This window comes from Orbicella franksi, chromosome 2, assembly GCF_964199315.1.
Source record: "Orbicella franksi chromosome 2, jaOrbFran1.1, whole genome shotgun sequence".
Classification (NCBI taxonomy): Eukaryota; Metazoa; Cnidaria; class Anthozoa; order Scleractinia; family Merulinidae; genus Orbicella; species Orbicella franksi.
The window spans coordinates 8,616,882-8,636,807 of NC_138146.1; the positions used below are offsets into that span (position 1 = coordinate 8,616,882).

The 19,926-nt window shown below is 38.9% G+C and overlaps 1 protein-coding gene across 3 annotated transcripts in view; it reads right to left on the reverse strand.

Annotated features, from left to right (window-relative positions):
- Positions 1-13,041: 13,041 nt before the first annotated feature.
- The window catches only part of LOC145479885 (Fanconi anemia group I protein-like), a 72,270-nt gene continuing 65,385 nt past the window's right edge, over positions 13,042-19,926 (reverse strand). For all 3 annotated transcript variants that reach the window (XM_081458359.1, XM_081458358.1, XM_081458357.1), the window contains 4 exons: positions 19,530-19,688; positions 19,118-19,213; positions 18,176-18,316; positions 13,042-17,679 (listed from right to left, as the gene is read on the reverse strand). In XM_081458359.1, the coding sequence (XP_081314485.1) occupies positions 17,548-17,679; positions 18,176-18,316; positions 19,118-19,213; positions 19,530-19,688 (528 nt within the window). In that variant the 3' untranslated portion in view covers positions 13,042-17,547. The remainder of the gene's footprint in view (positions 17,680-18,175; positions 18,317-19,117; positions 19,214-19,529; positions 19,689-19,926) is intronic.

A 19,926-nucleotide genomic window follows, 5' to 3' on the forward strand; every position in this document is an offset into this window, starting at 1 on the left:
TTTGTATTCATCTTTATCTATTTTTTCATCTTTAAATTGTTTTAAGATTTTTTTTTTTGGCTTATTGTTCGCTAAGGAGAGGCGACATGTTTTTATTTACCGAGATCTCTTAACCCTTTTCAGACAGGGCGGAGAGGGTGGCTTTTAGGCACCAAGCAAATTTGAGTAGTGGTAACTTGACGACTTTTTCTAACATTTACCAGGAAAAGAAAAGCCCCTGATCCGAATGGAACAAGCTTTTTCTCATTATTAGTTAACAAATGAAAAAAAAAGTCCGTTCTATTGACATTTTTAACAGTGCAACGGTATAAAATTAAGTTTGCATTCCCGTACAAGCCCTGTAAATAGAGTGCACTCAAAACCAAGAAACACATTTGTGTTCTCTTACAGTGTGCTTGAGCAGCCTGAAATTCGATTGGCTGGTTCTTGAGAGAGTAAGGTACTGACTGATCGACTGATTTGACTTGTTTTGCTTTATCGATTTTACTTTTTGCCAGTATTTTTGCAGCAGAAGGCAAGGATGTGAGAGAACATTAACGCTATTTCGCCCGAAGGGTGGATCTCAGAGTGTCGGCGTTAATTTAGTTTCCAAAAACAGAATTCCAAGCTATGGTGGTCAACTTTGTGACTTCTTCTAACTGGTGATACAATCTCAGGTAGTGCAGAGAGCAATATACAGCTCTGGCACATAGTAGCCACACAGGTCGTAACACCTGCCTCTCACTCTCAGTATTGATTTTGGAAGTCAGCTTGAGCTTTTCCCAGAACGTTAATTCTGGGAAAACCCTACTATTAAATTATAATGATTAAAAGAAAGGTAACTTTTTTGTTGTTGTTGTTGTTGTTGTTGTTGTTGTATACACATACGTATTTTGATCGAGTTTACTTAGCTCTTAGGCACATGTTTACATAAATTGTTGACCGATTGATTGATCAACGAACAAAAAACCTTGATAAGACATAATCTTAAGATTATGTATATTTGATTAACAGACAAAAAACTTTGATAAGACATAAGCCCAGTTCATACGTCGCATTTCTGCCGTGTCGAATTCAATTCAATTAAGTGCGGCAGCAATGCGACTGTGGATTCATACGTCGCTCTTGTGTCGCACTTAATTCAGAATTCATACTGTCGGGTATGTCGGCCAGCGGAAAATGTTGTAAACGCAGAGTATTCAGTATGGCGCAGGGGCGGGGCAGAAGACTCCTGAAATTCGCGTATATGGATCATCCACCAAAAAGTGACATCACATCCGGTTTAAACTGTGCCGCGCAGCTCGTTTCACAAAGCGAAAAAATGGCGTTTCGATTGGGGAAGATTTTCCTCTATTTGCAAACCATCAGGTTCGTGTCCTTTCATACTGAGGATAGAAGGATGTTGCAGGCACATTTCTTCGACTTTTTAAGCAAAACTTTCGGCAAAACAGTATAGTTTAGTATTGTTTTGAAGGAAAATAACGGAGAGCCTTCTATCATCGAATGGCGGATTTTACACATTTGCAAAACTGGTGTTGTTCCGACTTTTGGTTCTTATTGCTCATGATTCGGTTATAACACTAAGTGCAATAGCCTATAATGTTAACAACAACCTGGATGAAGTATTGCGGCAAGATTTCCGTATAACCCCATACATTTATTATGCATACAGTTCTTTGTTTAACTAAACAAAAGAGTAAACAATAGCGCTCCTTTGAGACTTATTTGATTTGAATAACTCTAAATTTTACCATTTTTTTTCTAAGTGTCGCATACTTTTAGACTATCTAAAATACGCAAAAATGGAACGATTTCTTGGAGACTTTTGGGCCGCATTTACCGTATTTTTAAACTGAACGCAGGCTTAAAACTGCTTAAAATAATAGCGATTTAGACCTGTTCGCTAGTTTAAAAAAGCTTAAAAATACTGCTTTAGGCCTAAGCAAAACCGGCTGCTTGCGGTTAGCGATAATCTGTTGAGCGGGTTAGCCAATATTATACTAATTTTGTAAATGTAAACAAAGCGAAATAAAAATTATAGCTTACCTGTCGCGTCTCTCGGCGTTTTTTTCCCCTTGATTTCCTTCCTCAAGTTTTGACCCATGCGATGAAGCTGTGTATTTTGTTTCTTTCCTCCATGAAGTGGCGATCAGATCACGAACAGTGCATACAGTGGTACGAGGAACAATTTACGCATCTTTGCGCACTTCGTACAAGTCGGCGATATGCTTGATAATGTTTCCAAAAGGATCATCTCCATAGTGCTTACGCCACATCCATTCCTGTAGGTAGCTTTCAAAGAGATCTTTGGATGTTCCTGTACGAGGCATACTTCGTTTGACTCCCCACCATGTATTTTCAATGCGCTGGGTGTGCGCACCTGTGTCTGGGTCTACGAAGTTTAGACTGTGGTTAACTGTGAGATGACTATAGCCCTCGTCTTTTAGGCAATCGTAAGCTTTCCACATGTCGCTCATCACGCGTGTCCCCGGCAATATGTGGGCGCGTATTATGGGCAAGAGTGTGTCTTTATCCCTTTGCGCTACCGGAACAAGAAGCAGGCCTTGGTCTCGCGGCAGATGCCGCCAAAGACCCACTGTCCTTCGATGTAGCGACCGCGGTTGTACTTCGTTTTGCCAAACTTGGACTCGTCAATCTCCACAGTCTTACCTGGTCCGCCTATTTGCCCCGCATGATGATTCATGATTCTGTCGGCACAAACCTCTCGGCAATAGTTATACCTATCTATCACCGTTTCTGTTGACGTGGTTTCGTCATCTAGTGAGGTCTCGTGCACTGCTTGAGTAATTGTAAGTTTGTGCGCCCAAGCGTACGTTAGGTCTAATATTTTTTCAATGGACAGCCTGCTTCCAGAAAACCATGAGTTCTGGCGCGTTGATGCCATGCCATTACATTTTTTTCTCGAACCCCGCCATTCGAACCCATCTCGCGATGAAGCTCGTCGTGTCCACGTCAATGTATTGCTACAATTTTCCCGTGGACACATAACTGACGACGCGAGCAGGTTGTGTTCCTTGCACCACTGTATGCACTGATCGTGATCCGCCAAAATTTTACACAGTTTAAAAAAATTTAGAGGAGACATTCCTATAAAAACGGTTAACTGTAAATGACAAGAGAGTAGAGGCAACAGGGAGAAAGAAATAAATCATCCCCTTTATATTCACCAAGGAGCTAGTGATAAAAACATGCGATGCGTGTTTTCGTGCAGCGGGAAACATGCTTTAAACAGAGGAATAATTCAATTGTAATGTAAATTTTTGACAATGTGAACGAGTGAAGTAAAATAAAAATGATTTTTCGAGTGCAAATTCTCAACTGAATCTCGTAGTGTAGTGGTGTGGAAGAGAGACTGGTAAGCGAGAGGTATGCGAAAGGTAAGTGGTTCGAGACCTGCAGGGGTACAAGGTAAAAAAAGGAAAAAAATGCGCAATGAGCCTGGATAATATGGAGAAGAGAAAGAGAGAAGAATGGAGCTAGGGGAAGAAGAGAATCAGCGAAAAGACAGCGCGCAATGAAATCCTCTTTTATTCATACAGTAAGTAGTAATTATCAATGTATATATTCAATACCCTCGGGAATTCCTATTGTCTTCAAAAACAATAGAGCGCATACATAATTAATAATTCTGCATGCATAATAAATGTATGGGGTTATACGGAAATCTCTCCAGTATTGCTGGCCATAGTTTGCACTGTGCACTATGGGAACACGTTTAACAGAAGCCGTTTTTTTCTAAAAGTGAACACAGTTGAAGCTCTGTATCCACGAGTGTGTGGTGGAAAATCGTATACGCAAGGTTAGTATCCTATTTCCGTATCTCTTGTTGAATACTTTTTTTCTCTGTAAGAAATAATCTATATTGAGAGCTAGAGTTCATTGTAAATGCGTGTTTTAGGGATATTAGATTTCCCACAAAAGATCAACAAAGGGTGAAGCAGTCCAGATGAGTAGAACTAATTTCCTTCAGTCATCCAATGGTTAATTGCACATTCCTCTGTATTGTCTGAATTGCAATACTGGCCTGGGGATCAACTTCTTTGGGCAGTTCAAAAAGAGGGGGTTGGCCTGTTTAGGGTTAGCTCCCAGTGGTATGGTATATCCTTACCTCTTAACTTTACACCTGCTTTTGACAGGTACCCACTTCTGCTGTGACCGGGGGGGGGGGGCTACTCCCTTATATGCACTATATAGGTATGTGTGCCCCAAAGGGTATGGTTTTTCAGCCGTTTTGGTCATAAATAAAGTATGGACTTTGGCCACTTTGGTCTTAAATAGGGTATGGGTTTTGTACTCTAGTCTTGAATTGGGTAATGTTGTTTAGAAGAAGCTACTTTTTCATCATTATTGATAAGACCATAAACAAGAAGCCTTCAAAAATTATGTTTAGGGCAACTGTGCCAGCGACAACGGTTGTAAATAGGTTGTCAAATTTTTGATCTGGTCATAAAGAGGGTAGGGAAAATCGTAGATTTTGGTAATCAATAGAGCAAGGGTTTTGGGAAGCAGGCCACACACCCCCACCAATTTTTTCTGGTAGTACCCCCCTCCCGGGTACTGTAGAGTGGTTCATAAATAAATGCTGGACAGAATTCAAATTTTATGTTGTAATTAGCTTTAACCTGTAAATTATTATCTATTAATAATGAAATAGAGAACATCTTCTCTCTTTCTATTCAACAATTGGACTATGAGGTCAAGGCTTCTTTGAGGTGATAGTTTGAGGCTGCATCAACCGTATTATCACCTGATGGGAATCTTGAGCTCGGAATCCAATAATATTGTTAAATAGAATTGTATGATTTACCATTGTTTCTCTATCAAACTTCATACTTGGGTGCAATCATACAACCTGAAATTCTCATACTTGTAGGACTTCATAATTAGTTAAATTCAACTATTTTGAGATTTTAAAGTTATGTTCTTTATCAAATTAACTCAGCAAGAGGTGCTGTGAGAACACAGGCCGCTGGTGGTTGTTTACACAGCTTTTTTTAGTTCTTCCAAAGATCTGTTTTCAACACCTCATCTTTTGTTAATCTGGTAGGGATACAATGTAGCTCTGTAGCAACAGGACCTTTGTTCATTATTTGATCAATGTTTAAATGGCATCTACCTTCCATCTCATAAAGAAAAAAGGAAAAATGGGTCTCATATGCATATATCAAATAATTCACAAAGGTCAGTTGTGATTGCTCCATTGTGGGTGGGCTGAAGTTCTAGCTTGGTTTGATGTTAAAGTGATTTTTTGCCATTAATTCCCCATGCATTTGGCTGAAGTTGACCCTGCATGATTATTCAATTATTGATATTGAATAATCAAATGTGCAAATATCCCTCTTTGTTTGAGTTTCCCTCAGTCATTCAATCACAGTGGGTTTTGCCGAGTTAATTGTCTCTTCTTTGTAAATTGATATTTTTGCTTTAAATTTTAATAGCCGTAGGTGTGTTTCTAGTAGAACTATAAGCCTACCCACTTGATGTAATATTGGGTTGAGTGTATGACATCATCAGTAACCTCATTTGCATATTTTACACATTTTTCAAACTTAAACATCTTTGAAACTGATGCAGATATTTGCAAAAGGTTAACAGCATTTTTAATCTTTTGTGGAATTCTATGTGATACACCTACAAATTCTGACTTAAGGGGTAAAAGTTAAATGAGAGAAGCACGTTAAAGCGTTGAGTTGAAGAGAATTTTGAAGGGGAATTTGATGTGGTTATTGAATTGACAGAGGTTGGCTTTGCTATTGCTTTTGTTATTATCTTCTACATTTTTCAGGCAGAGTGGTTGTTGGCAAAAGCACAACTGGCAATGTCCTCACTGACCTGTGTTTAGGTGTTTTTAGGTTTTTGTCTCTGACATTGAAGTTCAATTTAAGTAGTAATACACTGTCTTTACAATAGAACATATGGATATTAATAGTATAGTTATTTTAATACCCTCATGCCAAAATTATAGTAATTTTATGGCTCAATTTCTACCTCTGCTTTAATTTGTGTACACCAGTTTATTTTTTTAAACCAATTTAATGTCATCAAAGGAGAAGGGGGAATCTGAGAACAATAATAAATTAGACCAACAAATATAAATAAATTTGCAATGATTGCTCTCATTGTCTAGTGGAGATGAAGTGGACCAAAAGGTCAGAGATCTGATGTTTGAATCTAGGTCTGTCTGTACAAAATAAAAAAAGGATGGTATTGTAATATGGGAGTATTATGGTAAGTTATGTTGGGGGGTTGATATGGGATCCTGGCTGTACTGTTGTAGGGTAGGAATAGGGACTTAGGGGGTGGGTGGTGTGCTTGTGATTCTTTTCAAGAACCACTCTGAAAGTGAAAACAAACTGGTTTGAAAAATTTGCAGCAGAGGTAAAAATTATACATTATATCTTGTTTTTCTTAGGTGGTAAATGAGCAAATACCCACAAGAGAAATACAAGCAAGAGAAGCACTTTATTTCTCTTCTTAATCAGTGTTCTTCTGAATTCCTCTTGTTAAACTAAATTACTTTTTCTGTTGAGATAACATTTTTACACTGGACATTTCCTCTGAAACCCTTACTAACAAAATAATCATTGCTAACGAAAATTATACTTTTTACGATAACTGTAGAAATTGTTGTGCACTCATTGGCTAATTTTCATCGTCAATAAGCAGACCTGTAGGCACATAAATTTATAATTTAAGAGATGTGTCAATGAGCAAGAGCATACAATTTGGCAATGAATTTGTTATTAAAAAAAAACAAATTGATGTCAGTTTTTCCTGTGTTTCCAGATGAGTGTTTGAGTGTATGCTATCGCCCCATGGATCCACAGCAACTGTGACAACGTTATGACCAAATTCATGATCAATAATGTTCAAGACAGATGCATGAAAAACTGACGTCAATTTGTTAAACTGAGAAAGATCCGGTTTTTGGTCTTTTTGTGACTGATGGGGGTCTCTAAAAGTTCTCAGTTGTTGTTTAATTTTAGTGACTGTCATTTATGTTTGTATTTTCTTAGGTGGTTACCTCCTGGCATATACACCCCACACTGGCATACAATCCCTTGATTTAGATGATGCTGAACCTGCTTTTCCCATCTTTAACATACATGTAAGAGTGCCAGTGGACCTGTCCAAATGTGATTCTTTTCACTGATAATGCAAATCATAATAAAGATACAAAGCCTCTCTGGTGTGATTTCTTCCTTTACAGTGAAGTGCAACCTATCCAAAAGTTGCATTCTGTAAAAGGTTTACAAAAATTATAAAATGTAGGAGCTCCTCTGAAAGAATAGTTTGTTTTTTTTTTTCTGTTCATTTTTTTCGTTGATTATTTATATTTTCCTAATAAGCAGTTTCTTCACAACACATTTTAAGATGATAAATAGCCATAAAAATAACATTTTTGTCTCTGAGATCATTTTCAAGATTAAAACAAGTTATAATAGATAAAAATAACTTTTTTTAATCTTGAAAATGATCTCAGAGATAAAAATGTCATTTTTATGGCTATTTATCATCTTAAAATGTGTTGTGAAGAAACTGCTTATTAGGAAAATATAATATATATATATATATTATATTTTTTTTTTCTTTGAAGAGGGACTTTTTGAGAATTTCCCTAGAAATATCACAAGGTATAAAGGAAGGAGGGAAAATAAAAGTTATGTTTTCATTATCAGATTGAGTCTCTCTATGAAGCTGCAAAGTATGGTTATTATTTTATACTGTTGTGGATAACGTTAGGCCCATTTTAATTCAAAATACAAATGGGAACTCGCATTGATAATCACACAATCCCTTCGCACTGTTTTGTTTTTTAATTGCTTTTTTTCCAGAAAACAATTTGAACATCTTGTTACGTAAAGAGGGGTCGGGGGGGGGGGGGGGGAGGGAGGTGGGTTGGGAGGTATTCTACATAGTTTTAAATGGGAAAGCTCCATCTCAAGGTCCAACCCCTTAATACTGTATCCCTTTTCTTAACCCTTAGAAAGAAGTTTTAAAATATCTTTTTGAACAATATATCAGAATCCCCTCATTCTGGCTCAGGAGAGTAAATGAGAGATTATCAACAACATTTTAGAACCAGAAGAAAGGAAATCCCTGAAAGAAAGATTTCTGTACCCTTTCGTACACCTGAATTCAACTTGTCAGAAATCCCTTACCCTTAAATAGTTATATCTGAGGCCTGAAAACTTTTGAACAGAGCTTCCCCATATATGTCATTACAAGGAGTCCTCCCACATACACAATTCAGGAACTCTTTACAAGTAGTGATGAAGCTGGCTGTAAGACTGGTCTGATCAGGCAGCTTCTTCAGTTTTTGAGTACAAACTTGTTACTCTCAGTCAACTTCTAGTATGGAACCTTTTCTTTTCTGGTCTGGTCCAGCTAGCAATCACTTTCACACCACTAACACTAACAATGTCACTCACAGTCTGGTTGTTCAGTTCCACCGCACCATGTTTCATGGTCACTCATCATTGTCAGACATGAGTTGATAATAGCTTGTAACATTCACCAGCCTGGCAGTGTCATTGTTGCTATTACCTGTTCCCAGACTTCCTTTTGTGGATGGGTGTTGGGGCATGATATTTCATTACTGTTTGCAAACAGTTTGTTAAGATCACACATTGAAAGAGTGATGAATCAAAATAATTGAACTCTGTAAGACAGAATTGCTATTGTTCTCTCATTCCCTGGGACTGAAATGTCTTGATGTAAGCTTGTATAGAGAAAGCACATTCAAAATAAGGCAAAATGTATGAGTAACCTTTCAAAATAAGCTGCAGTTATGATAGGGATTAAAAGACAAGGAACTTGGTCAGCAAACAAGGCAAATGAAAGGTGCATGCATGCTTGACCTCATGAGATCCGGGGGGTATTGAAACCTTATAGTGTTGCTGACACTCAACACTGTTGAAAGGGTAAAATAAATTAGATTATAACTGGAGAAAAAATACGAGATACCCAAATTACTGAATCACCCATAAGAATATCTGGAGAGATTTCCGTATAACCCCATACATTTATTATGCATGCAGAATTATTAATTATGTATGCGCTCTATTGTTTTTGAAGACAATAGGAATTCCCGAGGGTATTGAATATATACATTGATAATTACTACTTACTGTATGAATAAAAGAGGATTTCATTGCGCGCTGTCTTTTCGCTGATTCTCTTCTTCCCCTAGCTCCATTCTTCTCTCTTTCTCTTCTCCATATTATCCAGGCTCATTGCGCATTTTTTTTCCTTTTTTTACCTTGTACCCCTGCAGGTCTCGAACCACTTACCTTTCGCATACCTCTCGCTTACCAGTCTCTCTTCCACACCACTACACTACGAGATTCAGTTGAGAATTTGCACTCGAAAAATCATTTTTATTTTACTTCACTCGTTCACATTGTCAAAAATTTACATTACAATTGAATTATTCCTCTGTTTAAAGCATGTTTCCCGCTGCACGAAAACACGCATCGCATGTTTTTATCACTAGCTCCTTGGTGAATATAAAGGGGATGATTTATTTCTTTCTCCCTGTTGCCTCTACTCTCTTGTCATTTACAGTTAACCGTTTTTATAGGAATGTCTCCTCTAAATTTTTTTAAACTGTGTAAAATTTTGGCGGATCACGATCAGTGCATACAGTGGTGCAAGGAACACAACCTGCTCGCGTCGTCAGTTATGTGTCCACGGGAAAATTGTAGCAATACATTGACGTGGACACGACGAGCTTCATCGCGAGATGGGTTCGAATGGCGGGGTTCGAGAAAAAAATGTAATGGCATGGCATCAACGCGCCAGAACTCATGGTTTTCTGGAAGCAGGCTGTCCATTGAAAAAATATTAGACCTAACGTACGCTTGGGCGCACAAACTTACAATTACTCAAGCAGTGCACGAGACCTCACTAGATGACGAAACCACGTCAACAGAAACGGTGATAGATAGGTATAACTATTGCCGAGAGGTTTGTGCCGACAGAATCATGAATCATCATGCGGGGCAAATAGGCGGACCAGGTAAGACTGTGGAGATTGACGAGTCCAAGTTTGGCAAAACGAAGTACAACCGCGGTCGCTACATCGAAGGACAGTGGGTCTTTGGCGGCATCTGCCGCGAGACCAAGGCCTGCTTCTTGTTCCGGTAGCGCAAAGGGATAAAGACACACTCTTGCCCATAATACGCGCCCACATATTGCCGGGGACACGCGTGATGAGCGACATGTGGAAAGCTTACGATTGCCTAAAAGACGAGGGCTATAGTCATCTCACAGTTAACCACAGTCTAAACTTCGTAGACCCAGACACAGGTGCGCACACCCAGCGCATTGAAAATACATGGTGGGGAGTCAAACGAAGTATGCCTCGTACAGGAACATCCAAAGATCTCTTTGAAAGCTACCTACAGGAATGGATGTGGCGTAAGCACTATGGAGATGATCCTTTTGGAAACATTATCAAGCATATCGCCGACTTGTACGAAGTGCGCAAAGATGCGTAAATTGTTCCTCGTACCACTGTATGCACTGTTCGTGATCTGATCGCCACTTCATGGAGGAAAGAAACAAAATACACAGCTTCATCGCATGGGTCAAAACTTGAGGAAGGAAATCAAGGGGAAAAAAACGCCGAGAGACGCGACAGGTAAGCTATAATTTTTATTTCGCTTTGTTTACATTTACAAAATTAGTATAATATTGGCTAACCCGCTCAACAGATTATCGCTAACCGCAAGCAGCCGGTTTTGCTTAGGCCTAAAGCAGTATTTTTAAGCTTTTTTAAACTAGCGAACAGGTCTAAATCGCTATTATTTTAAGCAGTTTTAAGCCTACGTTCAGTTTAAAAATACGGTAAATGCGGCCCAAAAGTCTCCAAGAAATCGTTCCATTTTTGCGTATTTTAGATAGTCTAAAAGTATGCGACACTTAGAAAAAAAATGGTAAAATTTAGAGTTATTCAAATCAAATAAGTCTCAAAGGAGCGCTATTGTTTACTCTTTTGTTTAGTTAAACAAAGAACTGTATGCATAATAAATGTATGGGGTTATACGGAAATCTTGCCGAATATCTTCTTGTTTATTTTTAAGGGGTTCACGGCCTGCCTATGTTAAAGGAAGCGTTTACCAATTAAGGAATTGCCAAGGGAAAAGTTAAGATAACTTGTTCAAGGTTCTCAACCAATCGTAACAGAATTTATAACACCAGTTTGAGTCACAAGCAAGAACATGAATTTGCGCTAGTGTCGATCGGCAAGAAAGTTCCGCCGCGTTGTGTGTGTGGGTCTATTCCTGCAGTGCGATACGATTACCACCTCTAATTAGTCTCGAGTGTTTGTCAAGGGTAAATTTGAAAAAATGGGCTTCCGTTAAATAGGTTCTCCCACGTCTAGAAAACTGTCATTGCGCTTTTCTCTTAGTTTAATGCCTACCTAAGAGAATAGGATATTTGAATTGAGTGCTACCTACCTAGAATTCATTATTTCCACGCAAACGATGACTCCTGTGGAATTCAGCGAAGAAGAAACGACATTTCGTAAAAACACACGCCTTCAGAAAAGCGTGTTTTTGAATAAATAATCGTTCTGTTCCTCAAACAAACGATATGACGAGGAAGACGACAAAATATTGTTTATCGTGGCCAAATAAAACGTTAGAAATATCCCGCCGATTACGAAATATTGCCATTTTACTTACTGGGAGAACGATTATGTCGCATTCAAATTTGATTTTGCCGCTCAGCCCGCTTTTTCACCGGATGTGACGTCACTTTTTGGTGGATGATCCAAACACGAAAAAAGTGCCAGGCGTCACAGAGTGTTCTCCCCCGTCCCTGGTAGGGCGGACGAAAATACTGAGCGACGAAGGACTTTAATTTTGCTAAAAATTGTCCGCCAATGTAACGAGAAGGCTGACAACGGAGCAGTATGTGTTGCAATATATTCAGGTTGCATTGGGTCGAGAATGGCCAAGTTTCTTTTTCTTTGGCGGGAAAACATTTACGCATGCTCAATACATTAACATAATGTCTGCATTAGATTCGACACGGCAGAAATTCGACGTCTGAATCGGTGTCGCATTTCTGTCGGATAATGCGACAAGACCAGTTGAACGTGCGGCAGAAATGCGACAGCCGATTCAGACGTCGAATTTCTGTCGAATTTAATTCGTTGAATTGAATTCGACACGGCAGAAATGCGACGTATGAACCGGGCCTTACTTCAACGTATTATTGAATTTAAAATGAATAAAAATGGACACAAACCACAGTAAAATTCAAAGCTGTCTTGACAAACCGTATTTGCAAGCTATTTTTGGACTTTGAATGAAACATACATAATGTTAAATGTCTTATCAAGGTTTTTTGTCGGTCAGTGAACGGTAAAACTGTCACATACTTAAAGTGCACCTAACCCCAAAAATTTTTTTTCGCTAGAACGAATCTACTTATTATTTGAAATAGTTCTGCGAAAAAATTTTTGGATTCCGTTAAATCCTCGATTTTCTGTGCCACGACGAAATCTCGAAAATAGCTCCAAAACACCGCCATTTTGTTTCACGACCGAGTTTGAGGAGAATGGGTCCAGCGGCTCTTGTGACGTCTACCCAGGAAGGTTGGATATCTCATTTCCTCTCATTTCCTTCAGGATGGTGCAATACACATTCGAAAAGTGCGCAGAAACGCCTTCCAGAGGTGCTATCGGCTGTTGCAGCAATATTCCAGATTTAAAGAAAGATATACTGTACAATTTACTGACGATGATCGGTTAATGGTGCAATAAAGACGTAAACGATGGTTGATTTTGTCGAACCGAAATAAGAGAACTTAATCTGTGAGAACCATTGAAGAACTCTCACTGGAATTTGTTCCGCAGACTTTCGAACGCTATTTTCATAAATTTTCTGCTTAAAGCTAACCAGCAATTTGTAGAAATACCACCGACAACCTATATCTTCCAATCCCGCAGTATTTATAACATAACCGGCAAAGCTGTGTGATCCGGTCATGATCAAGAAGCGTTATACTGATATGTAAATAGATCGCAACTGTACGCCGCTAGCCAACACTTATTTCTCTTTCGATTTAGATGAAAGTCGAAGATTAATCCTCTAGAATTACATGATAACAAAATTGTTAGACTCACAGAGTTTTTCGAAGGTTTGGAAATCAGCAGTGTGACAAAGATTCTGTGCAATAGCGTCGAAAATATGACCGCGTAACGTTATCTGCGGACCGCTTAGGGAACACATCCTTTTCGCTTATCCGACGAATTTCACTGCAAACTTTGAGAACAATTTACATTGGTTATTTGGAGTTACGACTTAAAACGTGTGACAATGTGAAATCGGTAATTGTATGAAATGTTTCCTTCCGCCTTGCTTCCCGCAGCTTCAAAAATACAGGTCCAAACAATACGATTTTCAATCGATCGAAGCCAATGTTTTGGAGGTCATCAAGTCTCGAAAACTGCAACACGTACGTCGCTCTTATAAACATGAAGCATTCAACTGAAAGTAAAACACAAACTGGATTTAACAGAACCTTGACAAAATACATTCTCGGTAAGGACAAATGTAAACGGGCTATAAACACGCGTGGGAATCTTATGTTTAGTTGACGAAATTACCATCCAAAGCAGTCCTTGAGTTTTCTTTCCTGCTGTTCGTTTGCCTGCTCCTCCACTTCGTATCTAGCTTTCCATTCCTAATATACAAGCAGCTCGTCCGCAAAGACGTCTTCCCCGTCGTCGCTTGAAATATTGTAAATTGCTCTCAAAGCTCTAAGCAGTGAGTTCAGAGTTGTCGAACGTGCTCGATCAAAGTTTATTTCGGAGCCTTCCGAATCGAAACTTAACTCTGACTCCAGTGACGAAAAAGAAATGATTCTGAGACAAAACTTGGACGTTTTAGTCCCAAAATACATCGGAACGATTAGTTTTGCATTCTATTTTCTCGAGCAAATACAGAGAGTTGACTGAGGCGCTATTGTGTTTGGTTCCTGGGTGGACGTCATCAGGTACCGCCGCCCCAGACTCCCTAAAACGCGGTCGTGAAACACTTAATCGCGACTTTGAAAGGGCATAGAAAATCGAGGATTCAACCAAATTCAAACATTTCTTCGCCCAAATGCTTCAAATAAAGTCTAGATTTGTTTTAGCGAAAAAAAAATTTTAGGGTTAGGTGCACTTTAATACGTTGAATTGAATTCGACACGGCAGAAATGCGACGTATGAACTGGGCCTGACCGACAAAAAACCTTGATAAGACATTTAACATTATGTATGTTTCATTCAAAGTCCAAAAATAGCTTGCAAATACGGTTTGTCAAGACAGCTTTGAATTTTACTGTGGTTTGTGTCCATTTTTATTCATTTTAAATTCAATAATACGTTGAAGTAAGGCCCGGTTCATACGTCGCATTTCTGCCGTGTCGAATTCAATTCAACGAATTAAATTCGACAGAAATTCGACGTCTGAATCGGCTGTCGCATTTCTGCCGCACGTTCAACTGGTCTTGTCGCATTATCCGACAGAAATGCGACACCGATTCAGACGTCGAATTTCTGCCGTGTCGAATCTAATGCAGACATTATGTTAATGTATTGAGCATGCGTAAATGTTTTCCCGCCAAAGAAAAAGAAACTTGGCCATTCTCGACCCAATGCAACCTGAACATATTACAACACATACTGCTCCGTTGTCAGCCTTCTTCTCGTTACATTAGCGGACAATTTTTAACAAAATTAAAGTCCTTCGTCGCTCAGTATTTTCGTCCGCCATACTGAATACTCTGCGTTTACAACATTTTCCGCTGGCCGACATACCCGACAGTATGAATTCTGAATTAAGTGCGACGTATAAATCCACGGTCGCATTTCTGCCGCACTTAATTGAATTGAATTCGACACGGCAGAAATGCGACGTATGAACTAGGCCTAACAAATGTGACAGTTTTACCGTTCACGTTAATGTTTGTAACTTGATACATACCCGCAAAGATATGCAACATGATAACCTTGTTTTCTCGAAAGCACATGGAAGACGTGCGTGATTTTTTCACTGCTGGAGATAAATGGAAGAGGAACAATTTCGTTTTATTCAAAACACAAATTTTCATTTCACCTGTAACAAAAACTTATTCATTTTTCAAATAGCCATGGAATAGCACGTTCTTATTCTGTTGCCACCATTGGTGTTAACAATATACCACTTTACGTTAACACACGATGATATTGATTTATGCAAGTAAAAAGCGTTTCAATGGGAAGCATAACAATGCTACTTGATTGAGATTAATGCCAGAAATAAACTACAAATACGTTTCCACTCTTTATTTGAACCATGGGAAGCACATCATTGTAGTTTGAAAACAGATGACATTTCTTGAACCGAGCTAGGGGTAATTCAAAATGCAATCACAGTAGCGTTCATTGCACCACAAAGGAGGAAGTGACACGACCCGAAATGCAACTGTTGCCTGGTCAAAATGGGAGTGTGATATCACACGACATATAAAAACCGTTTTGCTCTGGAGACGAGAACGGAGTGTTTCACGCTTATGTATGATAGAATGCATACGTCGTACAGGTTGGGTTCTACCGCAAGGAAAAGCACGTTCGTGTGTGATCCCATATGAAATGTACTTTCTATCTAATATATAGTCTATACAATACCCTAACTAATCTGCGCATGCGTTTAAAGAAAATTGCTTTTGTTTTAAAGAGAATAGTACCACAAGCAGAGCAATGCATTTTCGAAAAAGCATGTACAGCTTTGTGATGTTATTAAAGTTACGTAGGTGTAACACATATTACGTAGCGCGCACAAGTACCTACCGCACCCCAACCCCTTGCCAAAAGGCTAATTAATTAATTGAAATTGTCAAAATTACTAAAACAAAAAGTTTACACCTTATTGCATTAGTGTGCTGTTGCTTTAATGGACGCCACCACCCTAAACAATCTCAATGGAGCACTCTGTAGTAAAAATTGTCAAGGAACATTTTGCTGTATAAATTGCGTTTGGTTACGTGAAATGATGTTTCTATGGCAACCGTGTTGGTGAAAGGCCCCTCCAAATGTGGTGTATTTTCGGCTTAAATTTCAGTTCTAGTTGAAATTTGCATTTTGTGACATTTTTATTCCAAATTACTTACATTTTTCACATCCTCAAAATTTTCCTAAATTTTGAGTCAATTAAAAGGTGCATTTGGAGACTTATTTAAAAAACATTTTAAATCCAAGATGGCAAGGCAAGTAAATTGGGTGCAATTTAATCAGCTGGCTGCCAAAGTAATCGCAGTCGCTGTACATAAGGGTTGTCTTCTCCTCTTTTACCTACGGCAGAGGCAAAAGAGAAGACGAAGATACCCCAAGAGATATTGGGTAAGATTTTTTTTTAAAACCGTTTTCAATTGGGTGTAACCAAACCCCAGTGAAGGAAATGCGTGAAAATGATTACGAGTCGTCATTTTTTATAAATACTTCTGGATTACTTCTGAACGATTTGACAGTTTCCTTTCTCTTGTGCGCCCGTTGCTATCAAAAAAATCGTTGTATCGTGAACCCATTAGTCCTGGTGAAAGTCTTGCTGTCATTCTACGTTTCTTGGCTACCGATGATTCCCTACAGGCTATTTCATTTGGACACCGCCTTGGTCACACAGCTGTGAGTAGAATACCAGAAGCGTGCAACGCATTGTGGGTAAATACCAAACCCACACACCCACGGCAATTTCAAACAAAATGGCATCCACATGGCAGAGGTGTCTCGTTAAAAAATCCAAAAATCGTTACGTCAACGCAGACGGCCCCGAAAAAGTTGAAATCAGCTCAACTTTTGCTAAAACCCTCATGATCGCTAGGTGCACGTATGTGTGTATAACGTACGCAAATCCCAAGGAAAAAAAAACTTGCCAGTGGAAATTGGACAACGTAAAGTCAACGCACACAATTGTACGCTTAAATTTTATTCTTATGCACATTTAGTTTTAACGTGCCTTAAAATGATTGGGCAAATCCTTCCATCTGTTATCTAATAATTCTCACTTTGTCTATTCATATAATCCGAATTATAACTTCAGGCCACAATGCCTCCCTAATATAAATGTTTACGAAAGAAGTGAAGCACTTCAGATTGAGGCTGTGAAATAACGAAATATTAGAACTTTTAGTTATTGTAAAACAGCGAACTGAGCAGACTTGATCTCCTCTCTCGGTTCTGTGAAGTTCTGTCATTCAGTTTTTACCCAACGGTGATGAGTAACCTCTGTCTTGTAGGGCAAGGTGACAGAATTCTTCCTTGGAGCAGAATTGGAGCAGATGTCCCAAATTAAGGACGATTGTGCTACAATAACAAAACTGCATTAACAAGTTTTCGACTAAGGTTTCCATGAAAGGAAGTCGTTAGGTAGCATATAGGAAATCCTATCGCTGAGTCAGACAAGCATGCTTGACACTGAGAAGTGACCACGACCCAGGCACCCCTTAGTCTGCGAGAGTGGACTACTTTTTTGGCCATAAAAGGTCTGCTCTCACAAGCTAGGTATGTCTCTACTTGTTTCCATGTGATAGTAGTTGGTTGGAAGCTTTCTGCTTTAGACTAAGCTTGCCTGCATTCTTGTTCGTGGTCATTATTTTCTCCTTTTTCTTTGGAGGTTCTTGGTTTTCTTCTTCAGATTTATTCTGGGAAGTAGAAATTGGAAGACGATATAATTGATTTTCCAGACTAAAGCTAGATGTGCGTCCGTTCCACTGTGAATCCTGTAAAATCTCTCGATCATTGTAACGATTTCAGCCAAGTTTGGTTGGCACCCTACTACTATATGATTGGAGGTCTCGTTAAAATATTAATTTATTATTATTATTATTATTTTATTTTTATTATTAAATATATGTTTAATTTAGGAACTAAATTAAAACGCATTGCATGTTCAGGCAAATGGCCACTGTAATAATTATTGCAATTGGCTAGTCCCGCTACAAAAATTAGTATCCTTTACACAAGTACCATTGAAAACTGTCAGAGTAGAGTTATGATGGAACTGTCTAATAAACAAGTAACAAGACCAGAGTGTGGTCGGTCAAAACCTAGATGAGTCGATCATTGTAATTATTACTTCAGCAAAAGAAATGAGTACTGTAACAATTGAGTAGTATACATATACACGTCATTATTTACCTCATCTTGTTGGTCATCATTTTCATCATCATGCTCCTCCTCTTCATCACTTGACTCCTGTCTCAGAGCGGCCTCCAGTGTAGCACCATTGATACGGAAGTCTCTTGCAGTACTGCGCTTAAAGTGCTCCATCAGATTAATCTAAGACGACAAAATAACATATTTTGTGTCACCAGTATACACGGTGCTCTGGAGAAAACCTTGAAAATTATTCAATGAGGGGAACTTCCCACCCCGTATCTCAGGACACTTCCTATAACATTAACACTCTTCAGAGCTACTTGTAAAATACTCACAATCTGAAAGTCTCCTGATAATATTGATAGGATGTCAAGAAAGCACGGAGAATAACGCAAGTGGTCACCAAAGTTACATGTAAATTGCACTGATATCTTAAAAGTCCGGTACACAATATTTTAAGACGTATTTGCCAACCTCTATGGAGAATATGAGTCATGAAATCAAGCTCTGGAAGATGTTTATACCCCTTATCACTTGCGCAGATGGCACACTGGACAGTTTGGGTTTACTCCAGGTCGAGACAGCGGAACAAAGATTGTGCATGTTTCCTGATAAGCCATTCTAAACAAGACTACAGTGAACTCCCCAAAATGAAAAGCCTCAGGGACCACATATAAGTACTCACATGCAGACATCTTAGATACCACAACAAAGGGTACCCCCATGTGTACACCGTAAGTGCTACACCCAAGTGTTTCCACACGTCAACACTTCAAAGACCACATCCAAGTGTTCCCAAAAGTGAATACCTCAAGGACCAAATCAGGTTTTCCCAACATCTGAACACCAGCCATCCCAAACAAAACTGCAGTAAAATTATACAAACCTGCATTTCCATAATTTAAAGCCTTGGTGTCAACACAAGATCAAAACGACACCTTCAAATGACCAAGACCATAATATCTGTCAGGTCGTTCTCACCTTGGACTTTTTAGAGAGCTGTATGAGGTAACGCTCATACTGTTCAATTGCATATATCAAGTTTGGTACTGACTTCACCTCCTTCATTACTTTTGCCTGATGAGAAAACAACATTTTTATTCATGAAGGAAGAAATATTTCAGCACAACCTTCCGATTAAATATGAACCACAAAATAATGTCACGTATGACTACACTAACGGGCAGTTACTCTCTGAAAGACTACTTTACAACAGCCAATCTTTTTGTCATCACTTTTTTACGCTAATCTAAAGAAATCTACAATACCCTCCTCTTCAAAGGAATTAGTGCTATTGTTCAGTGGTAATGTTCCTTACAAGTTCTGCTATAGTCAGGTGGTGTGATACAAAAGTGCGGCCAAACAGCCTAGTGCAAGGAGCACTTCTAATTACCTTTCCTGGCAGGTTCTGCCCTTTGGGCACCTTTTTCTTATCTTTCGCTTTATTTTTGGCAGTGGTGTTCTGCTCCAGAAGAGTCTGGCTTTGAGTGGCCTGGATATAAGTCAGCAGTGCATATACTTGCTGTGACAAGTGAGTACCCGTCATTTTAACCTGTAGAGTATATAAAAATTTACAATACAGGGCTTAGCGCCATAACTTGTTAGTATCTAGTCAGTCCAAAAGCCGGTAAATCCGCAGCAAGTATCTCATTCTATTTGCCTAATCAACAGTGACACAATTAGTCAAAATTTTCCAGGAGCGAACAGTCAGCATGGTGTAGCTAAGTTCACTATCACTCACAGGAAACAAGAACGAGTGGTCCAATTGTTTCAGTTGACAGTATTAAGGG